Here is an 18,946-nt window from a genome sequence, read left to right as displayed (position 1 = left end):
TCAAGGTTAAACTCACCTGTATCAAGTGCCAATTTCAGTGTATTTTATCCATGTATATAAGTTATATCACCAATTTCCTTTATTAATAGCATCAATATTTCTTTGATCAATTTGATCTGGATATCTTGCATTCATATTTCTTGCATTTCCCATTTTAATGTTAATATAGCCCTAAATGTTTTTTAGGGTCTTTTTAGCTATTCCTTTTCACCTAGGATCAATCTTGCTGCCATTTTCACATGTTTTGTACAAAACATAATGTTATTTATTCTTCATGTAGTTGCTCTTTGGTTTAAATATTTGTGGTCAAGCCAATCCAAGCAAAAGTTACTGGTAGAGTAAAATTCCTGGGAGATAATTTTCCAAATTTTCATCTATTAATTATGCTGACTTTGCCATTGTAAAATCTAGGGCCTCTACCAAAATACATTCACTCACAAATGTTTAATGATTCTCTTCTGTGAAGAAGCCATGTTGTTAGGTTATTTGTAACATAAAGTGAATTTTGCTTTAAGATTCACTTAATGTAGAATGTAAGATGTACATTTAAAACTGTAATGCAAAGGTTAAAAGCAGTGAAATAATGCCAGTAATAAACTCTACAGATATGTGCATTCTCCAAGAGCTTTGTTAATCAGCAGTCTGTCAAAGAATGACTACTTATTTCTTTGAATTTGGAAAGGATTTTTATAATGATAAAGCATAGGAAAATAGCACTTGAGTGGGGAAGAACTGGGTTATGATCTCAGTGCCTTTAGTTGGTGCTTAGTAAATGTTTGAAGAGTGAGTGAATGACTAAGTCAAGGGATAGAGATACTGTCGCATCTAAACACTTACTTTCAATAGGACCACAGCAGATTCTGACGGGGCATGGGGGGGGGGGATCTCACAATAATAGACATTTTTCATTAGTGTGTACAGTAACCTACAGACTTAGTGACAACCACACATACCATGATAGCAAAATATGGCCAAATTAAATGAAAGCTTAATTCACCTTCCTGAACAGTCTCTGGTTTTGGTGGGTTTTTTGTTTCTTCTTTAGACTGGGCTTAAAGGTTCAACTGTTTTATTGTAAAAGGAGCTCATTCTTTCAATTTTTATTGACTACTTACTGTATGTTAACTTTGGAGGACCTCAAACAATAGGAGCTCAGCCTACTTTTTGGACAGATGTACAAAATCGTTAATACAGTATTGATAGGTACTGTAGCCAAGGCATTGTGCAGAGCATAATGGGCATAAATGAAAGGGACTGACTTACACAGACTGAAGATCTGGTTGGCTTGTAAGGATAGTATAGGTACTTAGCATCATACTTCTGGAATTAGAAAATTTTAGAATAAAAAGCATAATGGGAAAAAAGTTTCATTCTTTTATACTGTTTTAATGTTACCCTACAGCTACTATTATTGGTTGCATCAAAGGAAATAGTAAATTGGGTAGGAGGAAGTAGAGACTGGACCACAAAGAAGGAATCCATATTGATGGTTTGGGGGAACTAAGGTCAAGTATGTGTAATTTTAACATCCCCATTTATAGGGATGTAGTCTAGAGAGTGAGTTTAGATCTCTTAATTCGGCATTTTACAATTATTGCTCTGAAATAACAAAGAGTAAGTGCTCCCGATTTTCAGTTATAAATGTTGCTTAGTAAAGAGTATCTTCGTAAACACTGGTGTCCAGACATTCAGGAGAATGCAGGACCTGTCCAAGTTAAATGTAGCTTTAAAGATAATTTTGTTTCATTTTTAATATAAGAACTGTGGTGGGAAAAAAGATGAAAAAATCAGTATTTTAAGTTAAAATTATATTTTAAAATTATTATTGCATTGGCTGTTATTTCTTTACTGATTATGACAGAGGCATTCTTTTTACATGTGGTAACATAAAGAATCTGATTTACTTCTTAATTCATCCAGAAGTAATATTTAAAAATTCTCATTTTAAAAGTGGTAAGTAACTTGAAGTCTATTTAAATACAGTATCTCTTTCAAAAGTCTACACTGTGGAGCATATATTTCTACTATGATATGGCAAAAACTATAGTGGCCTATATTTAGTGTCCAGTGAAATTTATATAGTTTCTTTGCCTCGGGTTTTGTTTTTATATACTCTCAAAGGAGCTGTGTGTCCTAGTAATATGTCAGCATTGGTTATTCTTGGGTAATAGGTTTCTCTACAATTATTTGAAATCTAGTATGTTTATCTATACTAACAATAGATTCTCTTATAGTTAACAAACTGCTATTTCATTGTTAATGGTGGTTTTACATGTTGTGGAAATGAATTTCCTTATTTTACTTATTTGATCAAATTGAAAATCTTAACTATATTTTAAAACTTTTTGCCACAGCGTTTTACCAACGAGGATCATTTGGCTGTCCATAAACATAAACATGAGATGACACTGAAATTTGGTCCAGCACGTAATGACAGTGTCATTGTGGCTGGTTAGTATATGCTTTTATTAATAGCTTATATACATATTTCACCTGGAATGTGCACAATTTTTGTGTATTCTATGTAAATAAGATAGTCTGGTGATATTCCAATGACTTCATTTACAGTAAATGTTGGCAACATGTATTTTACCCATTACATCTCCATGTTTCCTTCTGACCATTCACTTCACTTTTTTTGTATGGTTTTGAAATGTAGATTTCAATGTCGATTTTATGGAAATTAATTAGAAACCTGGAAGCATTTATATGACCTCCAAAGTTTACATTTAATAGATAATTGAACTAATGTGATGTTTGGTCATTGTTTCTTTTAGCTGTTCACATGTGCCTGGTCTATGGTGCTGTGTGAAGATAGAAAATGATTACACTCCTCCGGTTGGAGAAAGAGCACTTAGCCAATTTGTTCACTAGGATTTTGTTTCTATTTCTTTTGTACTAAACATCTGTGTTAGTAAAGTACTCTCCTAAATTCAGTGAGTGTTTTTGTATGTTGATTCTATGAACATACAAGATCATCTAAGCAGATATTTATTACACAACATGTGAAGAGAGAAACCCAACTTACAAATTTATTGTCCTCCATGCTGTTAGTTGCCCCTTTTTTGTTATTTAAATATGTAAGTACATATCTGTTTATATGTACACACACACAGTATGTTTAATTTCAGTAAATTTTACACATTTTATAGTTACTGTGGTAAGAAAAGTCTGTATGAAATTTAATATATTTATATAAATTTCAGGCTTTTAATGTCATAACCACAGATACACGTAAATATTCAAAATAACACTAAATTCTTTTCTCTTGTAAAGCTTAGGTTGTTACACTCTTTGTAAGTCTGTATTTATACCTGAATACTGAGAATGATTAATACTTTTAAAAAGTTACCCAAATATAGAGATCAAATTTTCATATGCAATCTTTAGCGACAGTGAGGCAAATATCAGATCATTCTTCCAGTACTTTCAGCATCACATTTTTTGTAATGAAAAAATTCAGTGTAACAAAAAGTTGGTGATTTATCAAAATCATTTACTTATGAAAAATTTAGGGGAATGTTCAACCTATCTTCAGTGCCATTAAGTAAAAGGATGCAGAAAAGAGTGAGCTGTGCATTTCATTAGAGTGTTGTGCCTCAGATATGAGCCAGAACTGGAAACAGTCAAATAAGCAGTGTAACAACAACCTGGAACACCCACTCTCCCAGGCATGGAAGTCTGTGCTTCTCTGAAACTGACTGCCTTAGGGCACTATCTCTCTTTGTAACTTTTTAATTCAAAAGTGTTTGAGGTTGCTTTCTAGAATTACTGTCCTGTTTGCATTTAATACAGTAGAAAAATAGAACACATTCAAACACAGCACTTAACCATATATTTTACTAATGTACGTGGAGGTGAGTAGTTTAGCATTACTATAGAAATAGAATGCATGATGTGTGTAGTATATATTTGGTGAGCATCGGTCATAAGCCATCTGCATGTTTAAACAATTGTGCCTGTGTTGACTTTCTCAAGCCTGACCATTCCATTAATCACTGATAAAAGTGATTTATGCATATGTGTTTTATTTTTAAGACTTTTCTCTCCCTTTAACACAAATTAGGAGCCTTTTGTTAAGCCTAGATAGGTAAACTCTTTTAAGTGTGAAAAGAAGACTCAATTATGTTCAGTTTACTAAGTCACAATAGATCTAAGCTGATAAATGTACGATGGGCCCTTGTATAATACAATATTGGAAATCTTTTGGGGGTAGGTGATATATAAGTTGCAGACTAATAGGAAAAAGGATAACACAATAGAGTCTCTTTAGTAATTCTGTTAACACTAATAGTATCTGAGATAGGCTTACTTTATGTGTAATGTGTGACGGGTGGTTGTTTTAGTGCTAACTACATATGTAGTAAGCGTATTAGTCCCCTGATATGATACGGTATTAGTATATGTGTGGGGACAAAAATAAAACAGTAAGTAGTGCCCACTTTGGGGACAATAATTGACAAATATATTTCACAAAAGATTTTATGAGTATTTTACCTTAAATGAAGAATCATCCCTATACATTTATTTGGTTTAAGCTAGATTCATTATATAACCTATAAAATTGATGCCCTAAAATAGAAAATGTGAATAAAATTTGAATGTGCTACCAACTCTGATCAACATGAATAGCCTTGAAAATAATAAGACTTAACAGGCAAAATTTGTAAATTTACTGTTTTTATATACATGGACCTTAACAGTCATTTGGTCTGTAACCAACACATGTAATATATACACTCAGTACATGTGTTAATGCACATGGCATGAGGAGTATTCAAATATAGTGAAAATATTTTAAGTTTTGAGAATGTGAAGTTGACTTACTCCTCTGCTGCTCAGAAATTAAGGTAGAACATTCCATAGATATGGAACTCTCACATAGCTAGCTCCTCATACAATCTTGAAAAATGCATTAAAATAGAAAGTTAGCTTCAGTAGGTAGTAATCATAGGGATTTTGTTTTAGTTTGTTTTTGTTTTAGGGCCCTAATTTTAACCCTTTTTTATCTTGTGTATTTGATTTACCTGCTAAAGATTGTTTTATTTAAGCATGCTTCCATAATAGATTATCAACACTCGTGGAAGGGCCACATTACAGTGAATATACATGCTCTTGTCTTAGTTTTCCCCAAGTTGCATGTATCTTAAACATAATTTTTAATGTAAATTATTAAAAACGTCTTATTGTGTTGTTTAATGACAATAGTTGTTCTCTGAGTAGAGAATGTTTATGTCACGCTACTCAGAAGGTGTGGACTAAGGAATAAGAAGGACTTCTTTCATGGTTCATGAACTGGACAAAATATCTTGAAGTGCAACAGGTACTTAACCAAATTTTGTTTGCTTTAAAGGAAGAGGACTTTCCAAAGAGAAAATTAACAGCTGACTGAACCTGTCCTGCTAATTTGTTAATTTACTACATATATTTTAGCATTCTTTTTGATACTTAAATCTATGTGATTGCTGCTTGACATTTATTTCAGATCAGACCCCAACACCAACAAGATTCTTGAAAAACTGTGAAGAAGTGGGTTTGTTTAATGAATTGGCAAGTCCATTTGAGAATGAATTCAAGAAAGCCTCAGAAGACGACATTAAAAAAGTACGTTGTTAACCATGATATTAAAGAGTACTTCTGATAGAAAAACAATTATAGTTTACACTCCTCCTTCCTTATTTTAGATAAACTAATTGACTGTTTTTTAACTTCTAACTTGTTTTTAATGTTTACGTTTATCTTAGATGCCTCTAGATTTATCCCCTCTTGCAACACCCATCATAAGAAGCAAAATTGAGGAGCCATCTGTTGTAGAAACAACTCACCAAGATAGTCCTTTACCTCACCCAGAGTCTACTACCAGTGATGAAAAGGTTAGAAATTGGTCTTTATGGTAAAAATACAAACTAAGTGGAAAAATTAGCACCCCAAGTAAAGATTAATATTTGATTTACATAAATGTTAAGGTAATAAATTGTACATAACTCAGTGTCAGGTTGTAACAGTTTTATCTGTGAAAGCCTTTGACTACTCATAGAAATTTCAGGGAAAGAAGATGCTATCTTTATAGATAATTAGCTTTTTATCACACACAGTATTTATGAGGGAGAATAGTCATTTTAGATAAAGCTTATTTTTAAAAGGATATATAAATTCAGAAATTTAACTTAATTTTTCTGGGGTTTGCTATTTTTAATTTTAGCAACTTTTATATAGTGACAGCTTAATTAAGAATGTTTACAGTGAAAAACTGAACAAAGGTTATTTAGGTGCTTAAAGGGTTAACAGCATAGTTACTCATCCTTAGCAATGGATCATGGGTAGCAGATGATACTGTCTTAGTACAGGGCCTTCAGTAGGTGGTTTAGGCCCTCATTCCTGGATCTTGAATGGCCTGGTAACTTCGAACCACCTCGGCTCTCATCTTAAAATTCCTATGTCTCAATGAGAGCCCTTGATTCTTTCCAGTTTTTCCTATCTCAGTATATTTTTCTTTCAATCCATCTAATTGCTCAAGCCAAGAACCCTTAATTTTTTCTTTTCCTTCACACTGAAACCAACAGTAAATCTTACCAGACCTACTTCCTGAATATATCAATTTATCCCCTCCCATCTTCAATGTCACCACTCTAGTGCAAGCCATCATAATAAATTGTCGCTTCCCTGCTTGAAATCCTTCAGTGGTTTGTCACTGCATTTAAGGTAACTCACACTCTTTCCATGGTCCTCATTGATCTGGGTTTCTCTACCCATCTAACCTCATCTCGTGCCACTCTCTGGTGTATTAATTGAATATTGCAAGTCTTTCCTGGCTCAAAGACATCATTACTCATGGTGTTGATTCCTTCTCCCCAAAATGTTCTCTTCCTTATCCTTTCAGTATCAGTTCAAAGACTATTTTTTTTCCAAAGTCTGTCTTCATTATACTACCAAAAGTAACCAACTCCAACCTTCTTTCAGATAATCTTTCATTATCTATTACGTTGTACTTCTACTGTATAGCACATTTCAGTCTGTAATTTTGTTTTGCTTGTTTATTATCTGTCCCTTATCACTAGTTCTTGAGAGCATGTTATACATTCTCAGACTTGTGGAGTAGATGAAGCTCCAGTAGTAATAGTTTATCTTTCTGTGTAGCTTAATAAGATTTTGGTAATAAGTGGCAGCATAAAAGCCAATTCAAAGTACACAGTAGACCCAATTTTTATACTAACTAGTTAAGGAGTTCTGGATAAGGCCCTTAATCTGTTTCCTAATGTGTAAAACCGGGGAAAAGATTGTCTACAAGGTCCCAACCAAGTCAGAAATTCTATGTTTTTCTTTTAATTTGGAAAGTTCTCATGCAATTAACTGTTTTATAATTCTATAATTATGTATTTTATATTTAAGATATCACTATTTTTTGGCCTTTTGGTACCGAGAAATTATTGATAATGGAGGGGTACCTACCTAAAGCAACATTTGCATTGCTTTAATTTTTTTTTTTTTTTGTCCTCGCCAGAGGGTGTGCTTACTGATTTTAGAGTAAAGGGAAGGGAGGGAGAAAGAGAGAGGAAGAGAAACATCGATGTTAGAGAGAAACATTGATTGGTTGCCTCTTGTATGTGCCTGACTTGGGACTGAACCTGCAACCTTTTGGTTTACAGGACAGTGTTCCAACCAACTGAGCCTAGGGCACAATGGCTAGGACACCTTAAAAAAATTTTTTTTAAGTATTTCTATTACTGAATTTGTATCGGCCATGACATGACCTCCCTAAACCTCTTTCCTCTTTTTTATCATATAATGATGCAGCAGAACTAAGCAATCCCTTTTGGATTTTAAGTTCTATGATTCCATGAGAATGGATTGTATTTTTATTTTTTACTAAAATCCTTATGGTATCATAGCCAAGTTGCTGGGCCTAATAACTTATTTCTGGATTGATAGGAAAACAAGTTGTACTGAAAAAGAAACTTGGATGTTTTTAAATTAAAATATGAACATAACATTTAAAACTTTAGAGCTGCCTCTAAAATTTTCTTTTAATTAACTTTACATATTAATTTACTTTGGGGGAAGTTAAGTACTATCCCATGGATGCTTTTGAAGTGTAATATTCTATTCATCAAGGTACATGAATTGACTTGCATTTTTAAATTCTACTCTTTCTCTATCATTATTAAATAGGAAGTACCATTGGCACAAACTGCACAGCCAACATCAGCTATTGTTCGCCCACCATCATTACAGGTTCCCAATGTGCTGCTTACAAGTTCTGACTCAAGTGTAATTATTCAGCAGGCAGTACCTTCACCAACTTCAAGTACTGTAATCACCCAGGCACCATCCTCCAACAGGCCAATCGTGTAAGTGATTTGGGCTGCCCTTTGACCTATGTGAATTGTTAAGTTTTTGTTGTCATATTATTAAAATTGTGAGCTCAGGGTGTGTATATGAGAGAAAGAGAGAGAGGTGGGAGGAACCATATTCTGCATGCTTTGGTTTTGGGAAAAAGTACTTGAGTAGTCTTTTTTAAATATACAAGATGCGTGTATATATACAAGGTCTGTCCAGAAACTATCCGGCCATGTACTATCTATGAAAAATAGTGACAATGAAGAAGGTACAAGAAACATTGTACCTAGGACAATGATGCCTCAGTCCCCTTCAAAGTAGGCACCTTTGGACCTCACACAGTCCTCCCAATCACCATCAGCTGCCCTGTCATATTTTATTGGACCTCATTGACAGTCTGAAATCTCTTCCCTTTCAAAGGCAATTTTAGTTTTGGGCAAAGCCAGAAGTTGCAAGGCACCAGATCTGGGCTGTAGGGGTGCCGAGTCATTTGGGTGATTTGATATTTCACCAAAAATCTCTCCATGAGACATGATGCATGAGTGGGTACATTGTCACGGTGAAGCTGCCAATCACCAGTTGTCCATAGCTGCAGCTTCTGTATCATCCAATTAGCTTAATGCAAAATTTGGTGCAGATTCATTGCTCTACTCATTCATCTTGAATGCATCGTCCACACAGACGCAAGCTCACTCAGCAGCATCTACTGCCCCCACTGACTAGTAGAGTGAAGTCATCATTGTCACGCATATGCATTCCAGTCCACTCTCTGGCTGCCAGGTTACATTGATGTCATGTAAACCATTCTAGTTATATTAACAATGGCTAGATTTTTTCCAGACAGACCCCATATATATAAAATTAGAAAATAAATATCTAAAACTTAGATGGTATTTCTTTTAGACTGGTAGCTCTTCAGAGCTTTCTAATAAGAATTTTTCTCATTAATATATTGGAGAATGTCCTAAGTAAATCCATAACTATTTCTGGTTTTTTCCTGAACCAGACTGCCCCCCCCCCCCCACACACACACTGCCACATATATTATGCATTTAAGATGCAATTAAAAATGATTAAATTTTATGATTTGCTTTTCATTGGTTAAAAAATTTATTTTTAAATGCTACAGTATTAGGAGTAATAGAGATGATTGGTACAAATTTCTTTAATTTCCCTTCCTTTGTTTTTATTAGTCCTGTACCAGGTCCATTTCCTCTTCTGTTACATCTTCCCAATGGACAAACTATGCCTGTGGCTATTCCTGCATCAATTACAAGTTCTAATGTGCATGTTCCAGCCGCAGTCCCAGTGAGTATGAGATTTAGACTTTAAATCTTTTGTTATAATAAAACTTATAATGAAGAATGTTATTCATAGTCAACCCATTTCAATTTGACTGGATTTGTAGAATTCAAATAGTAACACAGATTTTTATTCTTTAAGAGGATATTTATATTAGAACACTTGTCAGATAACTCCATGGTATTTCAAATAGTGTAGAAATTGTTTATAAAAACACTCAGAATTTTATGTTCAAGTTGGGTTTATAGAATTACTTTGCTATTCAAGCCTGTGAACATCTTAATCAATCTAAAACAATAGTTAGTCCCCCACTTTCCTAATGAGAATTTTTTTTAAAAAGTTGTTTGAGGGGCATGTTAATTATATAAATTTTAAAAGACATAGGCAATAGTTAAATATCTAATTATATTTAATAATTTAGTGAATATTGAAAACATATTATTTGGACTAATGTAAGTTAGAAATAATGCTTTTTTTTCCTGTTTTCACTTTTCATAAAACAATTATATTCGAGTTCTAAAAATGTGTCTTCAACATTAAAGTCATCATTAGAACCACATTTTTAAGACATCTGGCATACTTTTCCAAAATACATTATTTTCATTTTTTACTTAAGTAATTTCAATATAATACTTTTTCAATCTATTACTCTCTTTCTGGAAGTTTTAGCCCTAATACTCATTCATAAAAATAGAAAGATAGTTTCTTCTTTTACCTTGTAGATAGCTATTTCTCTGTAGTACATTATAATCATTCATTGTGTAGCTTTTTAAAAAAATAAAAAAGATTTTATTTTTCGGGAGAGGGAGATAAACATGAGTTTTTGAGAGAAACATCAATTGGTTGCCTCCGGCACGCCCCCAGCTAGAGTTAGGCCTGTAACCCTGGCGTGTGCTCTGACCAGGAATCTCCTGGCACATGAGAAAGGCACCCAACCGAGCCACACTGGTCAGGGCTATTATATCACTTTTAAAAATGATTTTTAAAAGCCTACTTATAGTAATATCCAGCACTTTCGGTGAGATTATACCAAGAATAGTACTAAAATTAATGTTAAATACTTATTTTTATTAACTCTTCCAAGTGACCTTTCTAAGTATCCAGAATTAGCATTGACTGAAATAATTTCAAAATTATGTGACCTTTAAACATAACTTTGATGTTTAAGATGAATTATTTGAGAAACTTTATAAGGACTAAATATAAGGTGACTACTTCCTCTTTTCTGTGGACATTCTTGAGAAAGAAACATATTTGCCCTGTATTTGAGATTTATGGGTATCCCGTGAAATGTAACTGTGATGAAAGAAACTGAAATGAAAAAGACATACTTTTGTTACACAATAGCTTATCACTTGATGTTGATACTAGGTTTAAAAAAGGCAAAAAACAAAATAGAAAAATCTGTTCCAAGTTGTTAGAGAAATTATTAGGGGTAATCAGGGCTTTTTTGTCATTATGCAGTATGGTAATATAGCAAACTATTTTTATATATTTTAGAAATCTTACATATTTTAGAAAAACATAATTCATTGATGAAATTTTTTTTATGCCTAGTCAGAAGACTTAACATTTTCTTTCACACTCAAAATGGAAGTTTGACAGATATGTGAAAAGTTGTGCATCAGTCACTTTGAACATGGTGTTTTTGTAAGAAGAAACCATTTTTTAAAATTGTGAAATTTGAAGATTAGGGAAGCAAGTGTCTCAGAAATTGACAACTTTTGAAAGGTAAATCAGGGTATAAGATTGATAAGGGTTTAGGGCAGGAACAGTTTTCTGATTTGAAGTCTCAAATTATTTATAGCAGCAATTGTGAAAATAAACTACAAACCTCATTTTGAATGTATCCTCTAGCAGTTATTGTTTAATATCTTTTGCATAGCTTGTTCGACCAGTCACCATGGTGCCTAGTGTTCCAGGGATTCCAGGTCCTTCGTCTCCTCAACCAGTACAGTCAGAAGCAAAAATGGTAAATAAGATTTTATATGTTCTGTCTGTTTCTTGAGCCAGCTTTGAAATAGTTTTTTTCATTAAAGCCCACTCAAATGCACAATTTAGATCACATCTTATAAAATTATGGACTATATTACACCATTAGAAGAACCAGAAAATTTGGAAAAGGAAAGCTTCCATTAGCATGGTGACTAGTTAGTGGTACTTTAAAATAAATGGATGAATGGGTAATAAATTTCTAATTCTTGTCTGGTTTCTGGCTGTGGCTTTTTAAACAAACTGTCCTCCTGGTGGAGGCTAGGAATATTACAGCTGAAACTAGATGTAATCATCTGAAGGCAGTGCTGATAAGTAGTTTTAAACAGTGATACACATTTGTAGAACAATATTAACAAGTATTCTGAAATAACATACAAATTAGTAATTTAAAGGAAAACCATATTTTTGAGGTGTGTTTCAGACCCTGGGAATGTTTAAGGAATGAACTATATATAGATTAGGAGTCAGGAGACATGTTGTAATTTTAATCATAACTGCTATTCATTACCCTTAACCAATCCATTTTAACTTTTCTGAGACTCATTTTTCTCATCTGTAAAATAAAGGGATTAGAGTTAGATTTCTGGGGTTTGTCTTAGCTCCAAATCCTATAAATCTGCTAATTTTCTTGGTAGAAGACATGCAGCCGCTGCTTTTTCTTTTTTTTTTTTTTTAATTCTCTCTACCCTTCATATGTCTTAAATTTCATCTAGTGTCTTTATTTAAAATGATGGTAAACCCTACTTTATATCATATATAAATGAATCCCATAAGAGGCCTTATGATAATCCCTGAAAGATAATAAAGCCAGAATTTCGAATCTTGGCTTTGGGCAGAGAACCTTGTTTCCTTTTCTCACTTGAGTTGTGAACCTTTGAGGGAAAGGGTGGTAGGACCTGAGAAGGCCTTCAATGCATATTAATTCATGATGCTCTTTCATATGATGTCTCCAAGAATATTTTTAGAATCATTCTGCAATTATGTGTGCTCAGCAACATCACTGAGCTAACTCGGTGTGTGGTCTATTTTATTAGCCGCCAAATCCCCTGACCCTAAGCCTCAGGACCTTGGTAAACTAACTCTCTTGGAGAAGCTCTCTGTGATTTGTGGGATGAGAGGGAGGACAGCGTTGTCTTTCTGCTGAGCTTGTACATAGGGAGTGTGGATTTCAATCACAGCTTTGGGACGAGACCTTACAGGGACCGTACGCCTAAAAAAGGAAATAGAATATCCCACTCACCTTTGGGGGTTGAATGCCAGCTAGGGTCCCTAGCCTTATGCCGTGGTCCCCATGGAATTCCAGAATGGAAATGGAGGTTCTTTCCTCTCCCTCCACAACCAACTTGCATGGCAGCCAGTTGCTAGGCTGGTTTCCCAAAATGCTGTATGATACAGTGCCTCTTCTGTACATCATCATCATCTTGTTTAAATCATTGTAATTCTCCCTCTACAGTCTCACATACTTCAGGGCAATTTCTTCTTAACAGCAATTAATGAATGTATCAATAGGAAATCAATAGATAAGTAGTTATTAGGTGCCTATTATTTGTTTTACTTCAATGCTAGGCACTACATTAATGATATAAATTTGTATACGTAAAATCATTTTATGTTGCAAGTCTTTAAATTTTTTGTTGCTGTCCTCCATTAGTGCAAATAATCAATCTGAGATTGGCATGTGATGACTTCTCTTAACAATAAAACTTACATATCATCTGAATGAATAATAGGTGGCTGAGGAATGTAAAAATTAGCTGATTGTTGATTGTAGTGAGAGAACTTGAAAACCTGAGAGGGAAATTTTTCACATAATAGCATTTTTAGGTCAAAATTTCGAAAATACTAAGATGAATGTTCACCTGATAGCCAAAGAGCTTCACTGGGAATGTTTTTTATACTTTTTACTTTAAACATATCATACTAATGGAAAATTCAGTTAGTGAGAACTGGGAGTAGAAATGGGAATAAGGAGATAATATTTTTGTACACCGTATCTAAAAATATTTTACCTACTCAGTGGGCTTTTTTCTTACAAATTAATTCAAAAGTAACAAATCTGATTTAAAGAAATACTCTTGGCTTACAAGACTAGGCCATAGTTGTACAAACTATTAAATTGAGCACGTCCCTAAATAACTTTCTCTGTTGCCAGGAAATTAAATTAATAATAATAATAAAAGTGTTTTGTATGCTTGTATATTAAAAAATACCAAAGCTATAATGTTCACAAGTTTATATATGGAAAACAATAATTGGTTGAAGGCCCCCAAAATAGCACAGGGAGTCACAGATTGCCCCACTTAAATTTAATAATCAAAATAAATTTCTTATTAGAAGTTTGCTAATGTGAAATAGCTATATTTAGATGATTGCCTATTTTAATTAGTATAATAAGTTTGTTCTTTTTAAAATTAAATAAAAAGACTCAGAAATTTGGTTATTAAATTTTAACTTTGCATTATGGAAAATTTTAAACACATACAAAATAAACAGGAAAATAGAATGAACCCACACATACCCACCACACATCTTCAATTATTATCAATATAACTACCATTCTTATTTTATCTATACCTCAGATTACTCCCTACTATGACTCAGCTATTTTTAATAGGCATTTTTAATGTAAAATTAACTTCAATTGAGATGAACCAATTTTAATTGTACAGTTTTGATAAGTACATTCATGTACTTCACACCTTATTGTAGTATAGAACATTAATGTTTACCCAGAATGTTTATTTTCCTTCCCAATCAGTTCAGCTCCCCTAACTGTTGTATTTGTCACTAGCAATTTGTTCTAGAACTTCATATAATTAGAATCCGTATATACTCTGTGTCCGGTTCAGCGTGTGTCTTAGATTTAGCCATGTTGTTGAATGTATCCTAGTTTGCTGCTTTATATTGCTAAATAGTATTACATTGTATGTATAGAATATACCACAATTTCTTTATCCATTCTCCTGTTGATGGACACCTGAATGGCTTTTAGTGCTTAGCTACTATGAATCAAACTACTATGCACATTTTTATATAACTCTCTGTAGATGCATATTTTCATTTAGTCTATCTACCAAATAGCAGAATTGCTGAGTCAGAGAGTAGGTATACATTTAACTTTATGAGAAACTGCCAGATTTTTCCAAAGATTTACATTCCAACAAGCAGTGCATGAGAATACCAGTTTTTCCCACATTTATGCCAACATTTGGTTTTCATCATTTTCCTTGTAGACATTCTAGGAGTATATAGCAGTATCTCGTAGTTTTTATTTGCATTTCCAATTTGACTAGACTTTTTTGTGGTATCTTTTGCCTGGTTTTAAATTAGGTTACTTATATTTTGTTATTATGTTACGTGAATTATTTCTGTGAATTCCTAGTTTATATGAATAATAAACTAGATTCAAATTTCTATTATATATAATATTACAAATACATTCTCTCAGTTTGTAGCTTGCCTTTATTTTTCTTAGTAGTATATTATACTATTATTGTTTGCTATTTCTATCTTTAATATTCTCTCTTGTCTACTGAATTTGCTTATCTTTTATTAGCTTCCCATAGTGGAGCTTATTGATTTAAATCTTTTTACTTTTTTTTTTTTTTTTTGGTGGTCTTTTTGGTGTTTTTCTTTTTATTTATTTATTTATTTATTTATTTTAATATATTTATTGATTATGCTATTACAGTTGTCCCATTTCCCCCCCTTCACTCCACTCCACATACCCACCCCCTCCCTCCCACATTCCCCCCCTATAGTTCATGTCCATGGGTCATACTTATAAGTTTTTTGGCTTCTACATTTCCTATACTATTCTTACCCTCCTCCTGTCTATTTTCTACCTACCATTTATGCTACTTGTTCTCTGTACCTTACCCCGCCCCCCCTCCTACTTCCCTATTGATAACCCTTCATGTGATCTCCATTTCTGTGGTTCTGTTCCTGTTCTAGTTGTTTGCTTAGTTTGCTTTTGTTTTTGTTTTAGGTGTGGTTGTTAATAACTGTGAGTTTGCTGTCATTTTTACTGTTCATATTTTTTATCTTCTTTTTCTTAGATAAATCCCTTTAACAGTTCATACAATAAAGGCTTGGTGATGAAGAACTCCTTTAACTTGACCTTATCTGAGAAGCACTTTATCTTCCCTTCCATTCTAAATGATAGCTTTGCTGGATACAGTAATCTTGGATGTAGGTCCTTGCCTTTCATGACTTGGAATACTTCTTGCCAGTCCCTTCTTGCCTGTAAGGTCTCTTTGGAGAAATCAGCTGACAGTCTTATGGGAACTCCTTTGTAGGTAACTGTGTCCTTATCTCTTGCTGCTTCTAAGATTCTCTCCTTCTGTGTAATCTGGGGTAATGTAATTATGATGTGCCTTGGTGTGTTCCTCCTTGAGTCCAGCTTCTTTGGGACTCTCTGAGCTTCCTGGACTTCCTGGAAGTCTATTTCCCTTGCCAGATTAGGGAAATTGTCCTTCATTACTTGTTCAAATAAGTTTTCAATTTTTTGTTCTTCCTCTTCTCCTTCTGGCACCCCTATGATTCGGATGGTGGAATGTTTCAAGATGTCCAGGAGGTTCCTAAGCCTCTCCTCATTTTTCTGAATTATTGTTGCTTCATTCTTTTCTGGTTGGATGTTTCTTTCTTCCTTCTGGTCCACACCATTGATTTAAGTCCCAGTTTCCTTCCCATCCCTATTGGTTCCCTACACATTTTCCTTTCTTGCTCTTAGCATAGGCTTCATTTTTTCATCTAGTTTTTGACCAAATTCAACCAATTCTGTGAGTGTCTTAATAACCAGTGTTTTGAACTGTGCATCTGACAGGTTGGCTATCTCTTCCTCGCTTAGTTGTATTTTTTCTGGAGCTTTTAAGTGTTCTGTCATTTGAGCCATTTTTTTTTTTTTTGGGGGGGGGGTCTTGGTGCGTCTGTTACTTAAAGGGGCGGAGCCTTAGGTGTTCCGGGGCGGGATAACGCTGGTCGCTGAGCTGTGATGCTGTACGTGGGGGAGGGGCCAAGAGGGAGCAATGGCGCCCGCTCTACTCTCTGCCAGATTTCAGTCACTCCCTCTGCTACCCACAATCAAATTGGTTCCCTCTGGTGGTGGTTCCCGAGTGGGTGGGCTTGTGCACACTCTAGGCCCCTGTGGGTCTCTCCAACAACCTCTCCTGTGAGGCTGGGCTTTTCTCCTGCTACCGCCCCAACCCCCACGGGCATTTTCAATCAGAGGTTTGAGGCTTTACTTCCCGGTGCTGGAGCCCTGGGTTGCGCAGTCTGTTTTGCTCCCCTGCCGTTTCTCCCGGTTTATCTATGCATGAATTTGGGGCCTTGGGGTCTGCTAGTGGTCGCATGCCTGCCCCGTTCATTCCACAGTCTGCCACCTCTCTGGGTCCAGCCACCTTGCCCCGAGTGCTGTCCGCCCCGGCTGCCCATCTCTGCCCCTCGTACCGGTCTGGATGAATGTTTCTTCTTTATCTCCTTGGTTGTCAGACTTCTATGTGGTTTGATATTCTGTCACTTCTGGTTGTTTTTTGTTTTTAAATTGTTGTCCTTTTGGTTGTGCGAGGAAGCGCAGTGTGTCTATGTGTGCCTCCATCTTGGCCGGAACTCTCTAAATTTTTTTACATTTTTAATGTAGGCATTTATTAAGCTATATTTTTCTCTGCACAAATTTTTATTTGGCATATTTTCATTATCATTCATTTTCTAATTTCCTTCATGATTTCTTCTTTAAACCATGGGTTATTTCAGTGGGAGTAGAGGGAGCATACCTCAACATAATAAAGACCATATACAAAAATCATACAGACAAAATCACACTCAGCAGGCAAAAACTAAAAGCTTTCTCCCTAAGATCAGGAACAACACACAGGTGTCCACTATCACCACTTCTATTCAACGTAGTATTGGAAGTTCTAGCCACAATGATCACACAAGAAAAAAATAAAAGGCATCCAAATTGGAAAGGAGGAAGTAAAACTGTCATTGTTTGCAGATGACATGGTAGTGTACGGCTCCACCAAAAAATTACTCAGCCTAATAAATGAATTTAGCAAAACAGCAAGATACAAAGTCAATATTCAGAAATCAAAGGCATTTTTTTACACCAGCAATGAGATATCAGAAACAGAAACTAGGAAAAAGATTCCATTTACTATAACAACAAGAAAAATAAAGTACCTAGGAATAAACTTAACCAAGGAGGTAAAAGACCTGTACTCAAAAAATTATAGAATACTGAAGAAAGAAATTAAGGAAGACACAAATATGTTCATGGATTGGAAGAATTATTATCATTAAAATGTCCATACTACCCAAAGCAATCTATAGATTCAGTGCAATCCCTATCAAAATACCAATGACATATTGCATGGATACAGAAGTGTTTCAAAATTTACATGGAACTATAAATGACCCTGAATAGCTGCAGCAATTTTGAGAAAGAACAAAGTAGAAGGGATCACAATACCTGATTTCAAATTATATTACAAGGCCACTATAATCAAAACAGTCTGGTACTGGGAAAAGAACAGACACATGGATCAATGGAACAGAATAGAGAGCCCAGAAATAAACCCCTGTCTTGATAGTCAATTAATATTCGACAAAGGGGACAGAAGCATAAAACAGAGTAAAAATAGCCTCTTCATTAAATGGTGCTGGGAGATCTGGACAGGCACTTGCAAAAAAAAAATGAAACTTGACCAGCAGCTTACGCCATAGACCAGAATAAACTGAAGATGAATAAAAGACTTAAAGTCATGACACCATAAAAGTCCTAGAAGAAAACAGAGGCAGTAAAATGTCAGATGTCCCATACAGCAATATCTTCGCTGATATATCTCTTAGGGCCAGGGATATAAAGGGAAGAATAAACAAATGGGACTATATCGAGTTAAAAAACTTCTGCATGCCTAAAGAAAGCATCAGCAAATTGAAAAGGGAACCAACTGTATGAGAAAACCTATTTGCCAATGATACCTTGGACAAGGGTTTGATCTCCAGAATGTATAAAGAACTCATACGACTCCACACCAGGAAGTCAATCCAATTAAAAAATGGACAAAGGACCTGAACAGACACTTCTCCAAGGAAGATGTACAGAGGGCACATAAATATATGAAAAGAATGCTCAACATCACTAGCCATCAGATTCAAATTAAAACTACAATGAGATACCACTCAGAATGGCCATCATTAACAAATCAGCAAACAAGTGCTGGTGAGGATGTGGAAAAAAGGGAACCCTAATGCATTGTTGGTGGGAATGAAGACTGGTTCAGCCACTGTGGAAAACTGTATGGAATTTCCT

At 34.6% G+C, this 18,946-nt stretch overlaps 1 protein-coding gene across 3 annotated transcripts in view; it reads left to right on the top strand.

Annotated features, from left to right (window-relative positions):
• ATF2 (activating transcription factor 2) overlaps positions 1-18,946 on the top strand; it is an 82,823-nt gene that overhangs the window by 32,914 nt on the left and 30,963 nt on the right. Inside the window, exons 5-10 of one of the 3 annotated variants that reach the window (XM_045196260.3) lie at positions 2,355-2,451; positions 5,486-5,604; positions 5,745-5,873; positions 8,281-8,348; positions 9,531-9,645; positions 11,525-11,611. In XM_045196260.3, the coding sequence (XP_045052195.1) occupies positions 2,355-2,451; positions 5,486-5,604; positions 5,745-5,873; positions 8,281-8,348; positions 9,531-9,645; positions 11,525-11,611 (615 nt within the window). Of the gene's footprint in view, positions 1-2,354; positions 2,452-5,485; positions 5,605-5,744; positions 5,874-8,169; positions 8,349-9,530; positions 9,646-11,524; positions 11,612-18,946 lie in introns of all 3 variants that reach the window. The other 2 variants (XM_024561460.3, XM_024561458.4) reach the window with 2 other exon arrangements.

Source organism: Desmodus rotundus, chromosome 2, assembly GCF_022682495.2.
Source record: "Desmodus rotundus isolate HL8 chromosome 2, HLdesRot8A.1, whole genome shotgun sequence".
Lineage (NCBI taxonomy): Eukaryota > Metazoa > Chordata > Mammalia > Chiroptera > Phyllostomidae > Desmodus > Desmodus rotundus.
The sequence above is the reverse complement of the archived record's forward strand: the minus strand, read 5'-3'. Positions and strand labels throughout refer to the sequence as shown.